The sequence below is a fragment of the Schistocerca serialis genome, chromosome 1 (genome assembly GCF_023864345.2).
Source record: "Schistocerca serialis cubense isolate TAMUIC-IGC-003099 chromosome 1, iqSchSeri2.2, whole genome shotgun sequence".
Classification (NCBI taxonomy): Eukaryota; Metazoa; Arthropoda; class Insecta; order Orthoptera; family Acrididae; genus Schistocerca; species Schistocerca serialis.
In genome coordinates this window covers 460,016,696-460,040,601 of record NC_064638.1, presented here as the reverse complement: position 1 = coordinate 460,040,601, position 23,906 = coordinate 460,016,696, and the positions used below count along the sequence as shown (strand labels likewise).

At 39.0% G+C, this 23,906-nt stretch overlaps 1 protein-coding gene across 1 annotated transcript; it reads right to left on the bottom strand.

Moving 5' to 3' along the window:
• Positions 1–10,271: 10,271 nt before the first annotated feature.
• LOC126473228 (leucine-rich repeat protein soc-2 homolog) lies at positions 10,272–18,153 on the bottom strand. Its single transcript, XM_050100146.1, has one exon. It carries the CDS (start codon positions 17,837–17,839, stop codon positions 16,151–16,153), a length of 1,689 nt encoding a protein of 562 aa, XP_049956103.1. The 5' UTR covers positions 17,840–18,153; the 3' UTR covers positions 10,272–16,150.
• Positions 18,154–23,906: the final 5,753 nt, after the last annotated feature.

The window sequence follows — 23,906 nt, the reverse complement described above, 5'->3', positions numbered from 1 at the left end:
TCATGTTTTAAGCAGCATGGGAGAAAATCATGAAACGACCACTAATGAGTGCTGGAATAGAATAAAAGGTGTCATCCTCACGGCTGCAAGTACAGAAAGGAATGAAAAGCAGGAAGAAGTGGTTTGGAGCAGCATGTGAAAAAGCTGTAGACAAGATTATGCAACAATGCAGGAAATGGCTACAAGCAAATAAGAATCCTGAAATAGTACATATGTACAGGCAGGCACAAAAGAAGGCTAATAAAATAAATCACAAGAAAAAGAAACAATAACTAAAACAACAGATTGAATCTATTCACATACATCACCAAAATAACAACATTCAGAAAACTTATGGCACAGTCAACAAAATTAAAAGCAGCTTTTTCTTTTTAATTACTACTTTTAGCATTAACAATGTAATTTCTTCAGGTTTACAGAATAACATTTGTCACTGACATTACCGTTTACTCTTACATGACACTCCTCACCAAGAGCCATTTCTTGTGATTTGTGTTAGAAGTAGTACAAGGGAGAAAATTTGGAAAGTAGTGAAATTTAAGAATTTTGGACAGGGAAATGGGAGATGCCTGAGATGACACGCAGTCTAAGTGAAAGAAAAGGTTTTATTTGCCAGGTAAAGTCACGATTACGTCAATCTTATCCAAATTTGTTGAGTACATAGTCACAATATGGAGCGGTGACTTTTTCTTCATTTCCAGGTAGTTCATAAATTTCATATCTTGTGGTTTCCCAAACCGCTTGTTAGGAGATTTCAGCTGAGATGATGAGGTTGTTCTTCTATGTAACACAATTGGAAGAGGAAATCAACTATTCAGACTGTTCCTCGCTCCGAGTTTTGAAGTGACGTATACAAGTTAAAGACAATGTGACTTAATGACTCCCTTCTGTGTGTGTAATTCAGTTCATGAATTAGCTTATACAAAATTTCAATGGCAAAATACTGCCAACTGGTACTGTCTCTGACTGGTCAAAAGCATTTGATTGTGCAGTTCACATTATTGTATTAGATAAGCTCATATGTTATCCTTATCAGGTGTAGTACTGGTTACTGATCTTTATCCTATCTAACTAAAATACTATTGACTGCCACAATAACTCTTGGGCATGTACGTTATGAAAAAACATTTTCAAAGAGGAGGTATACCACAGACATCAACTTTGGGTGTTCTGTTCTTGTTGCATATGTCATGATATAGCCAAGAATGTGAAACAGTTGTCTTGGCTGGGGATGCAAGTATTGTGAGCAAATCCAATGGAGAAACTCTGAAACTTGAAATTGTAAATAAATTTTCGTGAAAATTAATAAACAGTTCTCTGCAAACGGACTGTCACTGAACTTTCGCAACAAACTGTTGCCTCATCAGGAAAGAGGGAAGGAGAGGGAAAGACGAAAGGATGTGGGTTTTAAGGGAGAGGGTAAGGAGTCATTCCAATCCCGGGAGCGGAAAGACTTACCTTAGGGGGAAAAAAGGACGGGTATACACTCGCACACACACACATATCCATCCACACATATACAGACACAAGCAGACATATTTAAAGACAAAGAGTTTGGGCAGAGATGTCAGTCGAGGCAGAAGTGCAGAGGCAAAGATGTTGTTGAATGACAGGTGAGGTATGAGTGGCGGCAACTTGAAATTAGCGGAGATTGAGGCCAGGTGGATAACGGGAAGAGAGGATATATTGAAGAGCAAGTTCCCATCTCCGGAGTTCGGATAGGTTGGTGTTAGTGGGAAGTATCCAGATAACCCGGACGGTGTAACACTGTGCCAAGATGTGCTGGCCGTGCACCAAGGCATGTTTAGCCACAGGGTGATCCTCATTACCAACAAACACTGTCTGCCTGTGTCCATTCATGCGAATGGACAGTTTGTTGCTGGTCATTCCCACATAGAATGCGTCACAGTGTAGGCAGGTCAGTTGGTAGATCACGTGGGTGCTTTCACACGTGGCTCTGCCTTTGATCGTGTACACCTTCCGGGTTACAGGACTGGAGTAGGTGGTGGTGGGAGGGTGCATGGGACAGGTTTTACACCGGGGGCGGTTACAAGGGTAGGAGCCAGAGGGTAGGGAAGGTGGTTTGGGGATTTCATAGGGATGAACTAAGAGGTTACGAAGGTTAGGTGGACGGCGGAAAGACACTCTTGGTGGAGTGGGGAGGATTTCATGAAGGATGGATCTCATTTCTGGGCAGGATTTTAGGAAGTCGTATCCCTGCTGGAGAGCCACATTCAGAATCTGATCCAGTCCCGGAAAGTATCCTGTCACAAGTGGGGCACTTTTGTGGTTCTTCTGTGGGAGGTTCTGGGTTTGAGAGGATGAGGAAGTTGCTCTGGTTATTTGCTTCTGTACCAGGTCGGGAGGGTAGTTGCGGGATGCGAAAGCTGTTGTCAGGTTGTTGGTGTAATGCTTCAGGGATTCCGGACTGGAGCAGATTCGTTTGCCACGAAGACCTAGGCTGTAGGGAAGGGACCGTTTGATGTGGAATGGGTGGCAGCTGTTGTAATGGAGGTACTGTTGCTTGTTGGTGGGTTTGATGTGGACGGACGTGTGAAGTTGGCCATTGGACAGGTGGAGGTCAACATCAAGGAAAGTGGCATGGGATTTGGAGTAGGACCAGGTGAATCTGATGGAACCAAAGGAGTTGAGGTTGGAGAGGAAATTCTGGAGTTCTTCTTCACTGTGAGTCCAGATCATGAAGATGTCATCAATAAATTTGTACCAAACTTTGGGTTGGCAGGCCTGGGTAACCAAGAAGGCTTCCTCTAAGCGACCCATGAATAGGTTGGCGTACGAAGGGGCCATCCTGGTATGTCTGGCCTTCAAAAGTGAAGAAGTTGTGGGTCAGGATGAAGCTGGCTAAGGTAATGAGGAAAGAGGTTTTAGGTAGGGTGGCAGGTGATCGGCGTGAAAGGAAGTGCTCCATCGCAGCGAGGCCCTGGACGTGCGGGATATTTGTGTATAAGGAAGTGGCATCAATGGTTACAAGGATGGTTTCTGGGGGTAACGGATTGGGTAAGGATTCCAGGCGTTCGAGAAAGTGGTTGGTGTCTTTGATGAAGGATGGGAGACTGCACGTAATGGGTTGAAGGTGTTGATCTACGTAGGCAGAGATACGTTCTGTGGGGGCTTGGTAACCAGCTACAATGGGACGGCCAGGATGATTGGGTTTGTGAATTTTAGGAAGAAGGTAGAAGGTAGGGGTGCGGGGTGTCGGTGGGGTCAGGAGGTTGATGGAGTCAGGTGAAAGGTTTTGTAGGGGGCCTAAGGTTCTGAGGATTCCCTGAAGCTCCGCCTGGACATCAGGAATGGGATTACCTTGGCAAACTTTGTATGTGGTGTTGTCTGAAAGCTGACGCAGTCCCTCAGCCACATACTCCCGACGATCAAGTACCACAGTCGTGGAACCCTTGTCCGCCGGAAGAATGATGATGGACCGGTCAGCCTTCAGATCACGGATAGCCTGGGCTTCAGCAGTGGTGATGTTGGGAGTAGGATTAAGGTTTTTTAAGAAGGATTGAGAGGCAAGGCTGGAAGTCAGAAATTCCTGGAAGGTTTGGAGAGGGTGATTTTGAGGAAGAGGAGGTGGGTCCCGCTGTGACGGAGGACGGAACTGTTCCAGGCAGGGTTCAATTTGGATAGTGTCTTGGGGAGTTGGATCATTAGGGGTAGGATTAGGATCATTTTTCTTCGTGGCAAAGTGATACTTCCAGCAGAGAGTACGAGTGTAGGACAGTAAATCTTTGACGAGGGCTGTTTGGTTGAATCTGGGAGTGGGGCTGAAGGTGAGGCCTTTGGACAGGACAGAGGTTTCAGATTGGGAGAGAGGTTTGGAGGAAAGGTTAACTACTGAGTTAGGGTGTTGTGGTGCCAGATTGTGTTGCTTGGAACTTTGAGGTTTTGGAGGGAGTGGAGCTGGAAGTGGGAGACTGAGTAGATGGGAGAGACTGGGTTTGTGTGCAATGAGAGGTGGTTGAGGTTTGCTGGAAAGGTTGTGAAGGGTGAGTGAGTTGCCTTTCCGGAGGTGGGAAACCAGGAGATTGGATAGTTTTTTTAGGTGAAGGGTGGCATGCTGCTCTAATTTGCGGTTGGCCTGGAGGAGGATGCTCTGAATAGCCGGTGTGGATGTGGGAGAGGAAAGATTGAGTACTTTTATGAAGGATAGGAGTTGACGGGTGTGTTCATTGCCTGAGTTGATGTGTAGGTGAAGGATTAGGTGGGTGAGGGCAATGGATTGTTCGGTTTGGAACTGGTATAGGGACTGATGGAAAGAAGGGTTGCAGCCAGAGATGGGAACTTTAAGTGTGAGGCCTTTGGGGGTTATGCCAAATGTCAGACAAGCCTGAGAAAATAAAATATGTGAGCGTAATCTGGCTAGGGTGAAGGCATGTTTGCGGAGGGAATGTAAATAAAACTTAATGGGGTCGTTGTGGGGGTGTTGTGAGGGTGACATGGTATTAGAAGGTGGAAAGTGTAACATGAGGTTGAAATGAAAATGAAAGATAAGAATATATGGGGAGAGATAAGGGTGAACTAGAAAATAACTGGAGATCTGGTATGAAAAAATGCGAAAATGTGTTGGTTAAGTTGATCCTGTGGTGAACTTGGGTTGGTAGACAGCGATGTGCATGAAGGTTAGGTGGTTGTGTTGCCGCTAAAACACGTTAAAGGACGGAGAAATTCGGGAAAATTTCGAAAAAACGTGTAAATGTATTAAAAGGCGTGGTGTTGTGGTGAAAGATTACGTGTATATATATATATATATATACACACACAAGTATCTGTATATGTGTGGATGGATATGTGTGTGTGTGCGCGCGAGTGTATACCCGTCCTTTTTTCCCCCTAAGGTAAGTCTTTCCGCTCCCGGGATTGGAATGACTCCTTACCCTCTCCCTTAAAACCCACATCCTTTCGTCTTTCCCTATCCTTCCTTCTTTCCTGATGAGGCAACAGTTTGTTGCGAAAGCTTGAACTTTGTGTGTATGTTTGTGTGTCTGTCGACCTGCCAGCCCTTTCATTTGGTAAGTCACATCATCTTTGTTTATATATAATTCTGCACTGCACAAATTCTGACCACAAAGTTAAGAGAAAATCACTAAATGAAACAGAATATACTAAATTCTTAGGTACATATGTTGACTAGCCTCTTCCCTGCTGCTTCGTCTACATACTTGACATATATATTGCATACATCTTCTCCTCCCGTCTCTCTTGGTCCACCTCCCCCTTCCACCCCCTCTGACCACCTCATCCTTCCTTATCTCTCTGTCCTTACCGCTCTCCTTCTCATTCATCTCACTGCCACTCTCTCCTCTATTCCTTCTCCTCCGGCCATCTGTCCTCCCTCATTCTCTCTCTGGCCACCTACTCATATCATCCTTTCTGCCCATCCCCTCCGGCTCCATCTTTCTATCCATCTCCTCCTACACCCCCCTCTCAACTTGTCATCTCCTCCTGCCCCTATTTCTCTGTCAATCTCCTCTTGGCCCCCTTCCCCTTCCTCCATCTACTCATCTTTTCCTGCCCCCTCATCCTACCCACCTCATCTTCATCCCTCCCTCCTTCCCCCCCCCCCTCCCCCCACTCAATCGATCTTCTTCTCCTCTCCTCTGCCTATCTCTCTCTTCCTCCTCCTGTCCATTTTATCTGTCCACTCCCTCCTTTATCCAACTTAACACTCCACATGCTTAGCCCCTGCACAACAGGACTATGAACGAGGATGATACTACTCCCACAATGTGCCTATCATGCAGAGCAACCTTAACATTAGAGGCGTGAAAATCATTTGCCACATCTTATACATAGGCTACGCTGCACAGCAGGTCGATAAGGCAGGCCGATGATATTCTCATAGAGCAGCAGTGGGAACCTGGTGTTCATAATCTGTAAAATTCTGGATATGTTTTTCACTGTGTGCTTATGCACTATCATGCTCTTAGTTTTTTGCTTCTTAATACAAGTTTCTGATGCCTATTTATACTCTGCAATCCACTATGTGCTACATGGGAAAGGGTATTTCACATTGCACCATGTATTAGGATCTCTTCCTGGTCCAGTCACAGTAGGGAAGCTTCTGCATATCCTGTAATTACTCTAATCTGGCATTTGCATTCCCTCACATATATATCCTAGATTCCTCACTTAATACAGAAGCTTTCACAGGGTAATTTGTGTCTATCTTCAAGCGTCTGTCATTTCAGGTTTTTCAGCAATTTTGAGACACTATCTTGTGAGTCAAACAAACCTGTCACTACGTGTACTGCCTTCTTCACATTTATTGGGTAACATCTGTTAAAATAATTGGTATGGACACTTAACATTATTCTAGGATGGGTCATACCAGTGTGTTCTAAGGAACTTCCTTTGTAGACCGACTGTATTTTCCCAACGTTCGGTGAAAGAACTGGTCAGCCAGCACCTTTACCTACAACTGAGCCTAGGTGATCATCGCATTTCATATCTCTCAAAATTGTTACCTCCCCACATACTTGAATGAGTTGGTTGATTCCAATAGTGACTCACTGATTTTAGAGCTGCAATATACTATATTTTAGCATTTTGTGGGTTATACTATTTTTCTGAATATTTACAAGTTGCTGGCTAAAGTGCACTTAAGGTGTCAGCAGCTCTATTTGAACACTAGACTTGCAAAGAACTTCCCTGGTGCACATCTGATATTACTTCTCCTTCTGTTCATGAATCTCCATCCAAAATAACATGCAGAATCCTCCCTACCAAGAAACACTTAACCTAGTCTGATAGCCCATATGATTGTACTTTCATTAATTAGTGTTGGCTGATAATGAGTCAAATGCCCAGCAGAAGTCAAGAAATGCAACATATATCCAACTGCATTGGCTTTCATGGTGTCACATGACAAAAGTGCGAGTCGGGTTTCACATGACCACTGTTTTCAGATACATCCTGTTTGGTATGAAGGAGATCATTCTCTTCAATATACATCATTATGTCAGGTCAACAAATAAGTCTAAAATTCTACTCATTTGATTTTGCACTTATCAGTCATCTCTAATTTGCAGTAATTTCTTATTTCCTACAAATAATATCTTGACTTTTAAGTCCTTGAGCTTACAATGATGTCAGACTTCAACACATACTACTCTACCAACTGCGATCTAATTTTAACAAATGGGCACTTGTTCCATGGCAAAAATGTAAAATTTGCTATCAGAATCTTTTCTTACCAACGCAATACTGCATCAACACTAAGGGATGGCCAACAGTCAACATCAGCAGTCACCATTATCTTTCTTCTCACTGGGTTACATAACAGTACTACAACCCATGTGTCACTTCTCCCCTACTCTTAACAGGTTTTACATGCATCATCTATCCTTCCATCTCTTAGCTGCCACCATTTATTTTAATTTTTTTTTCCTCTATCAATAGTTGGTTGATTTGGGGGAGGGCACCAAATGATGAGGTCATCGGATTACGAACGGATGGGGTAGGAAGTGAGGCGAGCCCTTTCAAAGAAACCATCCCAGCATTTGCCTAGGAAAACCATGTAGAACCTAAATTGGGATGGCTGGATCTGGGTTTGAACCAGTGTGCTAACCACTGTGCCACCTTAGTTCCATGAATTGTGTTACCTACCTTCCCATCATGTCTTCATGATATTTAAGCAGGATACAACACATAGACAAGCCGGTATTAGCATTTTTTCTATCTTGTTTGTTGCATATCGACAATGACTGACTGAACAACTGCTACCTTGGGCTCATTAAAAGGAATATTAGGGTTTAATGTCCCATTGGCAATGAGGTTATTAGAGATGAAGTAAATGTGCAAATTGGTGAAGTAAATCTGCCATGTCCTTTCAAACGGCACATTCACCTCCGTAAATTAGGGAAATCATGCAAAACCTAAGTAGAGATGGCCAGATAGGGATTGAAACAATACTGTTTGTGTTGGCCCAGAGGAGGTGGCTGCTAAAAACTATAATGGTTGCACTCCCGAAAAGAACAAGTTGCACCTGCGCTTCCTACTGATGCAATGGTTTTCACTTACTAAACTGAAGTTTCAGTACCTTATTAAACTAGTCTTATCATGACTGTATCTATCTCTTGACAACCTGCCATTTTCTTGCAATAGTCTGCAGATTTTCCCTGTCACATCTTTCTGAAATATAGCTGTCATTACCCATTCCTTCTCTCTGAGGATTCCACTATCTTTGCACACCAGCTCAGGCCAATTTTCTAGACCTGAAATCCGATTCTTTCCTTCCATTTGTCATTAACAATTTTCATCCCATCATTCAGGTCTCTACATTGGTATGCAAAGTACATTTTCTTCTAGTTCAGTTGATTGTGTCAGCTCTTCTGTTTGAATTAGCAGTTCAATCTTGTATTTTACAAGCTTATAAACGAGGTCCAATATGCTGTAGGTAAGGATTGGCACATGGTTGCCATATTTCTTAAATTTTAGGAGGCTCTGTGTTCCATCTATAGATGTACATGGCAAAAACTCACTAAGCCTCTGCACAACATCAAATTTCTCATTTTACTATCATGGTCACTTCACGAGATGTATATGGGAGGAATTAATAGTCTCACTTAGTTCCTACTTTCAACAGTAAGCCTTTCCACAATGGGACAATGTCTAACATGTAGCATCTTGCCATTGAAATTGGACGAGTACCTCATGTACAGATTAAACAAACCTATGGCTAAATATGCAAATCCACACTATTGGTGACTGAGTAAAGTGGAAAAATGAGAAAATTTAAAAGTACAGTACTCACCACCTATAGTTGCAATTCCTTTTACTCGTGACAGAAACATTTACAAGCAAAAAATAATAATCATAGTTTTTGGAACTACGAATTTCTTCTTCAGAGAATCAACCTACAGTATAGTTATGGACGACAGGATTATCATCTTGAACTTTCAAGTATTTCTATTAGCAGTGCTACAAATTGCGCTCCCTGGACGTAAGTACTGTTCAACCATTTTTCTCTATGTAATTTTAACTATTGCTTACTATACCAACTTAGAGAATATAAAGTAGGAAATATGACTGAGTTAACAAATTCCTGTCAAGTAGACCACCACCGTAATTTTGGATGGTAATATATCAACTCATGACACATATACAGCATATAACAGATAATAATGTAAGCAGCTATAGAGGGAAGTCTGTGGAACATAATGAATTTATAATTAATTGAAGGAGTACCGCTAACAATTCATCCAATAGAAGAGACACTGAATCATTGAAAGGCACATAAACAAGACTGAAAATTTGGCTAGCTGTTGAGCAAATCCTTCTGAGAGAGACGCCACAGTTTTATGACGCAGTGACACAGGTAGTCAGCAAGCACAATGTTGTAGACGTGTGTGTGTGTGTGTGTGTGTGTGTGTGTGTGTGTGTGTGTGTGTGGAGGGGGGGGGGGGGGGTGAGGGAAAGAAGGATTTGTCCAAAAGCTAGCCACATTTTCCGTGTTGTTTGAGTGCAGTTTAACAACTCTATGTTTCTACTACTCGGTTAGTTGTTATTTGTATTCAATTATTTACAAGGTCAGTAGCTATATTAGTAGTACTGGCACTATTCTGGATTAAATGATCTCTTGAGACTAATTTTAACTATTTAGATGTAAGCAAATGCGAAGTAATGCACGTAAGTAGAGAAAAGTTGCAAGTACTGTTTCAGTATCTGATCATTGATAAATAACTTCAATCACACAACTTTAGTACAACAAAGTGCTTTAAAATAAACTAAACACTTGACATAGTAAGAAAGGAAAAAGGCCAGACTGTGCTTTGTTAGGATGACACTTAATAAGGAAGTACCACAGAAGATGGTGTTTGGATCCATCTCTTGTTAATATATATCCAGTCAACTTCATTGACGAAAATTATAAGTAAAAAATTATCGCATATTTGTGGCTGGTTTATCTGCTCAGTGTCAAAAATGATAAATATATTCCAATAGGATAATTTGTAAGAAATATATTGCACATCATGTGCACAGCTGCTTTTCTAATTTCAAAATCTTAACAGAAGATGCTAGAACATACAGGTCCCCCCACAATATGTATAACAAATAGACTGAGGTGGGGAAAAAAAAGCCTGTTCAGAAGCACAGAAGTCACTGTTCTCAAAGGCAGGAGTACTGAAAGTCACCTTAAAATCTGGGGACACACTGTTGTGTGAAGGTACTACGGAAAATGTTTTCTGTTTTGCACAAAGATGCTACATAAGGACTGACAGCAATATATGCCAAGGAAAAATAATTTGCAAGAATTAGCCTCTGAAGCAGTAAGATACAGATATATTTCATAATCAACGTTTATACATTTCAAACATATATATTTAAATGTAGATGTTAATTTGTATAGCACACACATCAACTTTGGAACTCCAACAGTTATACATGATCCTCAATATATTTTATTGGCACTATAGAGATCATAAGCAAATAATAACAATTCACATATAATACGCACTTTACAGTGTATTTCTACATAATATATAACAGCAGTATTCTAAAAATATACTTTCAATCTTTATTTTAAGTGATTTTTTTTTTTTCAGTACACATTTCGTATCATTCTCAGGGACTGATTTTGCCTTTAAAATATAGAGTGCTTAACCAACCCTGAAACTGTCTTATAAATTTCAAACCACTAGTTTGATGTAATAATACCAATGCAGTAACTGTTACAATACATAGCAAATTACACATCAAATTAAAAAAAAAGGGTAACAGGAAAAAGTTGACAGGGTTTGAGCGTACTTTGCTTTCAACGCCAGCATAAAAGAATGTCTGTGTAACAGTGGGAAAGACAGGAGACAATGCAAAATAGCCATCTGCAATGGTGGTGTCTTATGGATGTTAACCGTCACAAAAAGCCAACACACTTGTAACAATCATGACTATCATGTGGGCACCATTCTGCAACACATTAATAATCATACCCGCACATATCCATCTACACGGCTATCAGATGGTGACCATCTTTGATTTCTGTAATTACATCTTGGGCCTCTCATTCTGTTGGTGATAGCTTTTGGTGGTTTCAACAACAACTGTGCACAAATATAAGGTAGTGATGTCAGAGATGGAAACAGTGAAAGGAAGCAGAGACCATGTTTTTGAAATGATAGAAACTGGTGCTATTGCGTGTTAAGGGGGGAGGGGGGGGGGGGGGGAGTGAGTGAGTGAGTGAATGAATGAATGAAACACGACATGGACAGTTATGGATCTTATTTGTAACTCAGAGAAAACACTTGAGAAGGAAAAAGACAGTCACTGAACACCACTCACAAAATTACTTTTCTTGAAAATACCAAAAAGGAAATTAATTACTTACAGATTCATTTACCTGCAAATTCTTTATTTAATTTCCCATTCCACTTTTCTCCAGTCAGTCTGTATTAGTCCAACTTAAAGCAACTTTCATGCTAACAAAACTACATTGTTCTTGGAGCAGCATTAACATGTATGGGTGTTCGCAAATTTTCTAGTAACAAAATCATTCACCCCACAATATTTTATCGGGCTACGACTGCTTGCCTACCAAGTGGCTGCATATGATTGTATCAACTCTGCACCTTCTCAGGAAGCACTAAGCCGATGTTGCGAGGCTGAGTGGGCACTGTGTGGTTACTACCTGGTACACTGGCATTAGTTGCAGTTTCAGACTGCTGAAGAGGAAACACTGACAGGTGCACCAAATATGACTAAGACCAGTATGTTAAAATGTTTTTGCCTAAACCAAATAAACCTAAATCATCCATTGTTCAGAGTAATTCCTACCTTAGTGCCTCACTATCTAATCAGTCTTCTTTATGCTTAGAAAATAAAAGTTTCAGAGGGTGATAAATTAGATGACAGGAAAATATTCAAAGTCTGTCTAGCTACATGAGCAGCATTAAAGATTGAGGACAAGAGATTCATAAAAGTAAAAATGCAATATCAACGACATACTCACAATCAAAATGAAGCTACATAATTCACCTTAAATTACGATGGCTTCGCAGAGTGAAATGATCGAAACACTCTTGTGGACTACGAGAGCCAAACACTACAAAATACAAATAGTACAAGTAGAACACTGAGAACAATTCATCAGCTTTATAAAACAGAGAAGTTTTGCTTTTACTATGGAGCATATCCACCAGCCACAGAAGAATATAACATACCTACTGAAACAAAATTTAAAAAAATACAAAACTGTTAAGGAATCATTTAAAATTAGTAACACAAGTTGGCAACTAACTGTACGCTACTCCTATGTACATTCTGTAACACATACAACTGAGAATGACAGAAATGTGTGCTCTCACTTAAAAGGATACTTCACATATGCAAGTTAAGACTACTTCTCAACAGACACTGACAGAGAAACATCAACAGTTGAAATATAAGGTACTTAAAACAAGAATACTTTTATTACCTTTGTGTGGAATTTTCATCTATACTTACATATCTATCAAATTTGCAATGTACAAAAACCACATTTCTGCTTTGATCCTCACATAAAAATTTGAGATATAACTGCAAACATGTGGGGAATCAGTAAATTTTTATGTTTTAAATGTTTTAAAATATGTTCTGTTTTGCAATATTTGCCCACCTGGAATACAATATCAGATACTTTCTATGGGTCTATTCTTCAAAATCTATTTCTTCACCATTTTTGTTTTATTACTAATGATAATTATCAGCAGTCTCAATATCACCACCCAGACAGAAAATGTGTGTGTATGTATGTTGTAGTGTCATTGATTTAAGCAAGTCATTAAGTTACCTCCACTTGTTACAGAATCTGTATGTGTTATCACTGTGTGGCTTCGGACAGTTACATACATTTTGTGCTTACAGAAATATTGCAACAACAAATCGAAATATAAATACATTTTCTCTCTATCTTGCATAGCACAGCCAATCATTTGCATTCAAAAAGTTTCAGCACCATTCCAAAGTAGTAATTCAAATAATACGGTGACTTGCCATTTCAGAGCAGTAACAGCAGCACCATAACTGGCACAGTTTTCATTACTTTAAGAACTCTCACAATTTCATTCTACATCATTATTACAATTTCAACAAAATATTTAATCATAATCCCCTTGCATTGATGCATTCATGCAGTCTCAAGTTGGGGAGAAAAATAATAGTAATAAGAGGTGGAAAATAATTTTAAGATGTCAATTACTTGTTTTGATTGAAATATCTAAAACTTGTATGTGCACAGATTTAAAGGTAGTGCGACCAAGTACATTGCAACTAGAAACATACAAATAGTTTTTCCTTCAGTTATTACTACGATGAGAACACAAGACAAAAGCTTATTTCTTGACACAGCAACAAGTTAAATTCACTATTTTAATTTTTTTAAAATATCTACATTCTTTTCATGCCGTTTCTCAATTAGGCAAAGGTCTTAAAACCGATGCAACTCATTTACATCTTGACAGTCAGAGCACCTACCAATAACTTCTCTTAATAAAGTACCTAAAATTCATAAAACGCCAACCATATAAAATAGGTATTCAGAAAAGGACTGCTGATTGTAAAGAACAATAAACTAATGCATGCTATTCAATAGATAAACATCTTCAAAATGTTACAAAGCAGACATTTATTGCACTTTTCCTGGTCATGAAATTACCTAGGTGTCACACAAACTTCATAAATGAGCTAAGTGCCAGAAACTCACCATTTAATGTAATACGACAACACACAGAAATTCCAACATGTATAAGGATTACTGCAGTAGAATGGATTTATACAATGTATTACTTCAAAATATCAATTCCATTAAACAGTAGTCTTTAATAAATGTTGTTGTAATGTCACAAGTTTACACTCTGCACAGTAGTAGTAGTATTGAAGGTGTAGTACAGTTAGGTAAGAAAAATTATAAAAACGCTCTAGTGAATCACAATTATATTCTACGGTGATGTAAACAGTCCTTCAATAGTTTATATACAAAATATACAAATGTTAAAGACTGTACATTGAAACATTAGGAGTAACACATTAAGACATTTAAGTCAACTGAAAAAGAATTAAACCACAAATAGTGACAAAAAATTCTTTTTTACTCTTTTGTTATAACAACACATGAATAAATGAACAACACTGCAACTGCAGAACACGAACACACACACACACACACACACACACACAGACACACACAGAGAGAGAGAGAGAGAGAGAGAGAGAGAGAGAGAGAGAGAAAACAGAAGCTTATAACAACAGATAACTACACGAATGTCTATCCAGTACTTTTCAGTCAAGTTCCAAGTATATCACTCATCACACACATGAGACATTTGCTTTGGTATAAAGTGTGAAAACACTGAAGGACCACAGTATAAGAAGCAAATACTGCTAATATGTTTACCTGCCAGCAGAAAATACTTAAAACATAACAATTTTTTTGTCAAATTGTTCAAAAATTCACGATTCATTTTCCTGTAGCAGTGTACATTCATATTCAATCACCGTCTTATCACAAATATCATCAGACACATACCTCTACCAATCTATTACAGATGTAATACATGTTAATATTTAGATGATCAGTCTTCCAAAAAGAGTTTGTTTTTCACAAATGCATTAGATTGGCACAGCTCTTAAAAAGTAGCCTACTTAGCACACTACTTGTCCATAACTCAAGTTTGTTTATCACATATAAAAAAAAGAGTAAAAATTGTTAACATCTGCAAGAATATACAAAAAAAATAGCAATTTAAAAACATATTTACAACACAGTGCACAAGGGACTTAATAATAATTTACCTAGTGCTAAAAGTATGTAAAGGGGGAAAATAAATTCTGTACATGAAGCAATTATACTGTCTCAGTTTCAAACATTAACAGAAAAATATGACATCAGTTGTTCAGTACCATTCTAACATCAAGTGCTGAATTTTACAGTGGTAGTGGAGGTATCCTAAACCATGTCAAATTTCAACACCGAAGACTTGGGTGATACATACATGGCACCGACAAGAGGTATGATGTACACGAATCGTGTAATTTGTACTACAGTACTAATATGGTACTATCTGAGCCTGATCCGTTATTGAAGCAATCCATTTCATCTTAATGGTGTAAAAAATAGACCAAATCCCAAAGCACATGTGCCCACTATCAGAAATGCACTACTCTACAAAGTTGAACTAAGATACCTGTCTACATCAATCTGCTTTTCTTACTGCCATGATTATTAGTTTAAATCTGAAGTAATCTGACAATTCCTTGGAAAACATACAAAAATTGTACTTCCGATGGCTGGCATAACAGGACACAGACTGCACCTTATTTAACGACAAGATGAGCCACAATCTTGGGCATTTTAAGTAGAAACAGTAGTTCCACCACTGCTGGCTTTTCAATGTTTCATATCTACATAGAGGAAATTGTGTGATTTGTCTGGGATTTGGTCTTCTCTATTTTAGCAGCCAATTATTTTTTCCTCCCTTTTTACATATACAAAGGAAACATATGTGTACAGATACAACTTATAAAATGAACTCTATAAAATGATTGCACGTATAAGCTCCAAAGGCTTTACACTGTAGTAAAACAATACAGCAATAAAAATAATAAACATCCATCATCGCTCGTTAAATTGAAATACTTTTAAATCTAGCCATGTGCGAAATGTGGGGAGGAATACATTACACTTAGTACATATGTTATTTTATCACACATATGATAAAACAAAATGCTAATTTGTCTTGAATCAACAAATCATTGATTTATTAACTGCACAGTTTAAGAGTTTTGATGGCTTTTCCCATCAGAATATAAAGGTCACAAAACAAAATTCCACTGGAAGTATATGATCAGAATTACAAAACAAATCTCATTCACAATTGCACTAAAATGAAACAACAAATCCGCTCAACATACTTATGTATTAACAATACCTATAACAAATGTAACAAATTAAAGTTAAGGAATACAATATTAAAAAATAAATCTTACATCACATTTGGCTTCAAACGTATCAAAGAAAAGAAATCGATTAAGTCTGAATCTAAAAGGTAGTCTTCAGACCATGCCATTCTTTCCTTATTACATAATGACCACATAAATACATTAAAATGCAGCACTATACATAAGAAAGATTGCACTCCACAAGAACAAGCCTTTTTCACGTTCACATTGCACGATATGGTCCTTGCATTTTTAGAAAATGTATTACAAGTGATGGACCACCAGCTACAATTTCCGGAGGTATTTGGGTCAATGGACAGTTTTCAATACTCATTATTTGAAGATTGCTGCAAAGTGCCAATTCAAATGGCAAGTTATGGAGGTTTGGGTTATCATTAATGTACAATGATTCTAAATTTTCCAAGGTACCAATTTCTTCTGGTAAATAACTTAAATTATTTTCACCAACACTTAAATAATCCAAATTGGTTAAATGCCCTATAGCTCTTGGTAATGTTGTCACTTGGTTTGACTGAAGAATTAGTTTCTGCAAATCTTTTAAAAATCCTATCTCATTTGGCAAAACATCAATTTTGTTCTCTTCTAAGTCTAAAACTCTGAGTTTCCTCAGATTACCAATACTAGCAGGAATCCTTTTCAATAGGTTATTTGAAAGTATCAGCACTTCCAATGAATGAAGATACTGGATGTCATCTGGAATTTTTGTTAGCTGGTTAGTGCCAAGATTCAGCTCCACCATATTTGTCCATGTTCCAACATCCAGGGGTAGTGATGTAAGTTGGTTTTCTTTCATATTTAATTTTGTAAGGTGTTTTGCGCGAGAAAATATGCCATATGGGATTTTATCTATTTGATTATGTTCCAAATTAATGGAATCTACATTTGTAAACTGTGCTGGGCCACCTGCTGGATATGATGTAAAACCATTTCTGGACAATGTAATACTTGTTAAACATGAGAGGCTAGATAATAGCCCATCAGGAAGTTGGGATATATTATTACCTTCCACATTAAATTCATCCATGTGAACACAGTTACTTAATGATTTTGGGACAGCTGTGAGTTGATTGTATCGAAGACCAAGCCTGATCAATGCCTGTAAATTTCCAATAGATTCTGGTATATCTAAAAGATCATTGTGTTGAAGATCTAATGTGGAAAGCTGGACACAATTTCCTATCTCCTCAGGAAGGTGCTCAAGATGATTATGTGATACGTCAAATGTTACAAGATTAACTAACTTCCCAATACCTGCAGGAAGTTCTTTTATCTTATTCTCTCTGAGACTTAACATTGTTAAATTTGTTAGGTTTCTAATTCCATCTCCAACCACTTTTATTCTGTTAAATCTTAGAAACAATGTCGTCAAAGAGGTCAACTTGTACACAACATCTGGTATTTCATTCAATTTGTTGTGTCTCAAGTCAAGAACTTTAAGAGATTTTAAGCCTGCTAGGGAATCCGGCAAGCTTGTCAATGAGTTTTCACTCAGTGCAAGTGTCTGCAAATTTACTAAGCAACCAATTTCTGGAGGCAAAGTTGCCAACTTATTGCCATACAAATAAAACTCTACTAGATGTGTCAGATCACGGACTGTTGCAGGAAGCTGTGTTATACTTGACTTACTCAAATCCAGTCTGGGTACGCCTCCTTCTTTGCATCTTAAAAAGTCCTTCGCAACATCCAGATCGGCTAATATTGGCTTATTTTTCTTCACAGTAGGTTTGGGTTTGTTTGATTCTGGATGTTTTACGGTGACAACCTTCGGTCGAGCACCATCACCGCTGCCTAAAGACCCGGAAGACAGTTTCTTCTCTTTCACACTTTCCTTACCGTCCTTAGAAGAAGCGTTGATGGACGATCCTGACGCTTGTTCCGATGATTCCGGCATTATTGCGGCTTGCAACCACTGGAAAAAGCTACTGTATCTTCTAGGCAGCCGCTTTTTATTTCCACTTCTGAACTTCACGTTGCACGCACTAACGACAACGGCTTTCACGAACACAACTAATGTGCTTCTCTAGGGCTATTGCCATTTTTTTAGAACGACGACGCTCCAAGCCAACACAGCAGCACTGTCAATATAATGTCACCAATAACTTTTAAACCTCGTTGAGCATCACTTTTAAAACCCAAAAACGACAGCAGAATTCCAACAGAACACAATTTCAGTTCCTGACGCCTCAATTAACCTTACTGCGTATTTCGTGCCCAAAGATATTAGATCTCAATATGTAACACCTCTGACATAGCGTGCCATAATCCAAACAACTACAGAATTGACAGATAGAGAGAGATGAACTGAGGCAGTCGACGTTGCCAGTTCTTACTAAGGCATGTCATCCGCATGATTTCTTTAACCATGATCGTCGGAGAAATGTTCTGGAAAAGAATTCTCAAAACAGATTCCATTTCTGAATTTTTCTCGACATGAATAATATACTATAGCAGTATAATAATTTTATCGTCTAGTGAGACTGTTACAATGATACAGAATCTCATAACTCAAGTCCGCGCATATTTCTTCTGTGTTGACTGATCGTAGCGTGTGGAGAGGAGAAGTCGCAGATACGAACTATGCGAAATCCTGGAATTGGAATTATGAGCAACATAAGGCTGTGAACGCGAATCGAATGTGCACACATACAACACAACATGTGGACTGGAAATCACCGCAAATCTGGCTTGAAACGTGTCTGAGTCGGTTGTTTGTTCAGATTGATGTGTCTCGTCGTGTTCTGGAGAGTTCATTCCTGTATTTACTGAAATACATAGGGGCCATATATGTCAGTGGAAAGTTAAGAGAAAAAATATAGCAATTGGGATACGATGCTAGCTGCTTGTAATTCTAAGAATCTGTAACAGGTTGCTAGTAGACTTCAAGCAGGGAAGTGGGAAATCCCCAGATAGTCAAGAACAAAGTAAAAGATACCATATTAGCCACTCCTATTATCTGTTAAATTATGTGGAATGTACTAGGATATAAGTAGTATTAGAACGTATTGAGTTATCAGATATGTGAATATAGCTTAGTTCGCATCACGTACTACTTCGCTAAATGCCTGCTGGGACGTTAGTCGAAGCTTCTAAATCTTTATAACTTCTTCCTGTTGCCATGAACTTCAGTGTTACTGTCAGTGCAGCTTCACATGGAGGCTCTGTTTGGGCAGTAATTATCGTATGGAAGCGAAACTTGGTAGATATGCTAATGCGTTAATGCGGAACCGACTTATGCTGGAATAAAAATAATTCCAATTTTGGCCACAAGGTGCAAATCTGGTGCTGTACATTCTCTGTATGACATCCACACTGTTATTTTACAAGCCATAACATGAATAAACACTATGGCTGTCGAGCAGAGAGACTGTGTGCTATCAACGAAACTGTTTATGTGGACAGCAGCAATTACAGTGCTGCATTGTGTGAGTGTTGCCGACGGCAAATCTGAGGAGAGGACCGATGCCATTAAAAGGTTTAAAGAAGATGATAACGAAATTCGAAAATATGGGTGAGCTTGGTGTGGCACCTGGAAGAGGAAGGTGCTCTATCCCAGTGGAAGTTATTGACAGGTTTTGTGTCGCTGTAACTTACCATGCAGAATTTGCCCCAGTAGTGGTAGTGCTCATGCAACAACACAAGAATTGTCTGTCCCTTGGTGAACAGTATGGACAGTTTTGCCGTCTATTTTCTAATGGTACCCATACATGATCCAGACGGTGCAGCAACTGAAACCTCATTTATTCGCACAATGTTCTGAATTTGCTTTTCAGTTTCTGGCAGGGATCAAAGTTGATGACATGTGACCAGATAATATTATCTGGAATTATAATGAAATCCAGACCTTTAGCTGCTTACAGGAGTTCATAAATATCAGCTGGGACGCTCGAAAATTGTGTGCCCTGATCGAGACTCGAACTCGTGACCTCCTGCTTACATGGCAGATGCTCTAACTGACCTCTTTTTTGTAGATCTCAATTTGTTTTATATTATTTGTTGAATTTATTCGGGGTAGACGTCCGATGACACCCATTTAGGTTCTTCGTTGATCCATTCACTCAGTTTTTTTATTACAGAGGGTAGCTAACCCTGTGACCGCGTGCGCTGAGCTACATTGCCAGCGCTGACTGAGACACTGAGGACACAGACAGTAGTGCGATACAGGGACTTATCTCAATTGTCTGCGTTGATGTTCCTCAACGCCTGTAAGCAGCTGAAGGTCTGCATTTCATCATAATTTCATTCTTCAAGAGCTACAAGATCACCAATGGTCTCTGTACAGATACCAGCTTCATAATATTATATGGAGTGACGAGGCACATTTAACATTACAAGATGTAGTGAATACACAGACTGACGAATTGGGGTACTGTTGAACCGCATGTTGTGGACAAAGAGCAATTGCACTCTCCATATGTGGCTCTGTGGTATTGCTGAACAAGCACCTTTATTCTTGGTCCATTCCTCTTTGGAGAGAATACACCCAGAGGGCCTGTCAAGTGCACTGTGGCAACAGGATGGTACTGAGACCTCCTTGTAAAGCATGTGATTTCTGCTTTGGAAGAGCGCTACTGTGTGGTAGCCACTGTTTTCATGCAATATCGGGCAACACCTCATGTCACTCGCCCAGTGAAAGATCTGCTTAATGCAGCCATCCACGAAAGTGATATCTCTAGAAATTTTCAAGTTGCATGACCTGCAATGTCACCTGATCTTAGCCCATGTGATTTTTGGCTCTGGGATATCTAAAAGAGTGCATTGACTAGGGACATATTCGGTCACTGTCTGATCTGGAGGCCAGTATACAGGAACATGTTGCTAAGATTCCACCACAACTGCTGTGAGCAACAGTTGATCACAGTGTTTTAACGGATTGTAAGAGGTGAGGTATGCGCTATATGCGCTGCCTGCAATAGGCAAGACTTAGGAGAATCTCTGACCAGAGAGCAGTATGTCGTTGGTTGTTGCTTGTCGCTAGTCTGCGCGTGTCGACAGTAGTCTTGAGTTGTCTGCGTGAGTCGGATAGTGCGTCTGCTACAATATTTTGTGTACTGGGAATGTAAACAAATGTAAAATTAAATTCCTGTAAATAAAGTTTCCATCTGCTTAATCTGTCATGTGTAAATTTAGCCGAAAGTAAAAACTGTATCGATCTATGATCTGTGTAAACGGTAGTGTGTCTTCCATAAAGAAAATGCCGAAATCTCGTAAATGCCCAAACAACACATAATGTTTCAAGTTCTGTAACAGAATAATTGCGTTCAGCAGGTGACAGAATGCGACTCGCAAAGGCGATGTTTTTAATTACTGTAGTGCCATCTTCTTCAATTTCCTGAAAAATGTGTACGCCTAAAGCGGTGTTAGAACTGTCGGTGGCAATGGAAAAATTTCTAGTAAGATCTGGGTGTGATAAAAGTGGTGCATTTAACAAAGCATGTTTCAGGTTCACAAATTCAGAATTTGCTTGCTTATCCCAGGACCAAATACTGTTTTTACCTGTCAATTGACATAATCTAGGGATGTCTAAAGCAGAGTAATGAATAAATTTACGAAAAAAGTTAATTAAACCCAAAAACCTACGTAGTTGTTTCTTCGTCGTAGGAACAGTAACGTCACGTAAAGCTTGAAGTTTTTCCGGGTCAGGCGCAATGCCCTCTGCTGAAATTACATGTCCAAGAAATTTTATAGAAGTCTTGCCAAAGTGCGATTTACTGAGATTAACTGTGAGTCCTTGTGCACGAAAAGTTCGTAACAGTTGTTCAAGAATCAGATTGTGTTCAGACCAGTTAGCTTCTGCAGTAAGAATGTCGTCTACATACGTTGTGATTCTGTCTTTAAGTTCTGTCGGAAGAATTGTATTCAAACCGCGAATAAATGCTGCCGAAGAAATAGTTAAACCGAACGGTAATTTACAGAATTGATAACAGTCACCAAAACAAAGAAAAGCCGTGTACTTTCTGCAGTCCGGACAGAGTTGAATTTGCCAAAATCCCGATTTCAAATCTAATGTGGAATAAATAGTACCATGAAATTTCTGTAGAAGTTCTTCTAGTGTCTGTGGGCGATCTGTTTCATTAATAATAATGTCATTGATGTGACGCAAATCAAGTATGAGGCGAAGTGAACCATCCTTTCTCTTAACAATATGGAGTGGATTTATGTACGGGCTAACCGCCGGTTCAATAATTCCTTGGTCAAGCATAGCTTACAATTCTTTCTTAACTTGTTCTCTGTGAATATACGGAATGGGATAACGTTTGTCTTTAAATGTGTCGTGCAGTTTAACTTGAAATTCATACATAAAACCGGACATAGTACCAGGAACGTTGTCAAAAACTGGAGCTTGCTGTAAAAGAATTTTGCGTAGTTGTGTGCATTCGTCGTCTGTATTTGCACTGCTCTGTTTAACTTTATCAGAAATCATCTGTATAACGTCATAGTCGGCTTCGTCTGGAGTATTATAGTTGTGTACGTACAATGTGCAATGACAGTCTATGTTACGTGATGCGGAAATGACCTCTGTACGATTAATTGTTTGTTCTTCTGCAGATAAAGAGTGCTGAAATTCTAAAGCCAGTTGTACATTTTCATCCTTTAATATTAAATAGGAGTTTTGAAAGTCAATAATTGCATCGTGTTGTACCAGAAAATTCGTACCTAAAATAACGTCTGTCGTCAATAAGGGAACAATCCAAAAATTTGAGTGAAATGTATGACCTGCAATACAAAATGATAAATGTGTCTGTAATTTCACATCTACTCCTTTACCAGATACTGCTCCATTTACTTTTGTTTTGCCTAATGGTAACGTAGGATAGCTATTCTCTTTGTTACATTCGTTGAAAGTTTCTTCGTTTATAACTGACATAGGTGATCCAGAATTGATTACTGCTGAAAATTGGGATGATCCAATTTTTACTTCGATGACAAGGTGTGAAATGTTTTTTTGAACAACTGGTCTTTCCTGCAAAAGAGTGTCTCGGATGTCGTCAAAAGTAATAACATTTTCGTGAACAAGATTCTCTGTGTCAAAAGTATTGCTTGTGTTACTGGAAAATGCAACCTGTACTGAATTTAGTCAAATTCTATCTGACGTGCTATTATTTTTTGGGAGGATGCTGCGGCATTTCAACTATTTGTACTGTTATTTCTTCCTGGCGTATTACGTTCGGGATGATACCTACCGTCTGGTTCATTCATGATAATTTGTTGTTGCGGATGATTTTGCTGTTGGTAAGACCGACTGTTATTAAATATACGCTGAAAATTGTGCTCATTATTTTTACGTCTGTCATGATAGTCATTTCTATATGGTGCATTGCGATAGGAATTGAAATAGTGTGTTTTCTGTATGTACTGATTCTCTTGCTGCTGTGCATTACTATTTGTTGGAGTTGATGCTATACATGCACGAGGCGAAACATTAAAGCTTGGTTGACCTTGTACATTACATTGTTGGTTAGGTGTGCTAACCGGTTGGTTTTGTTGCTGTTGCGGAGAAAAACCTCTATTCTTACCAAAATGTGGTTCCTGTTGCTGATAATTTTGACGATACTGATAATTAAAAAGTTGTCTGTTATTAAAGTTCTGGTGGTTGTCATCCCTGAAGCGTCTATTAGCTTTGCCATTGAAATTGCGTGGCTGATCGTAATTGCAGTATGTTTGTTGACCTTGGTTATTAAATGAAAAATTTTTGTGTATAAAGGAATAATCCGATTGCTGCACTTCCAAAAGCTGTAACAGATCTCTGAATGCCGAAATATTTTCTTTCTGCTGACCTGTTAAAAGTGACACTCTTAATGATCGTGGTAATTTAGAAATACATAATTGAATAAGTGCAGATTCACTGTATGATTCACTTAAGTACTGGTTTTGTTGGACCATGTGTTCAAAAAATTGCGTGACAGTGGAAAAATTTGAGTTCTCATAATTCGGTAAACTAATTAATTGATCCTTAATTC

Bases quoted from the DNA above. Each gene is read 5' to 3' on its own strand.
- LOC126473228 (XM_050100146.1), bottom strand. From the start codon at position 17,839: ATGCCGGAATCATCGGAACAAGCGTCAGGATCGTCCATCAACGCTTCT.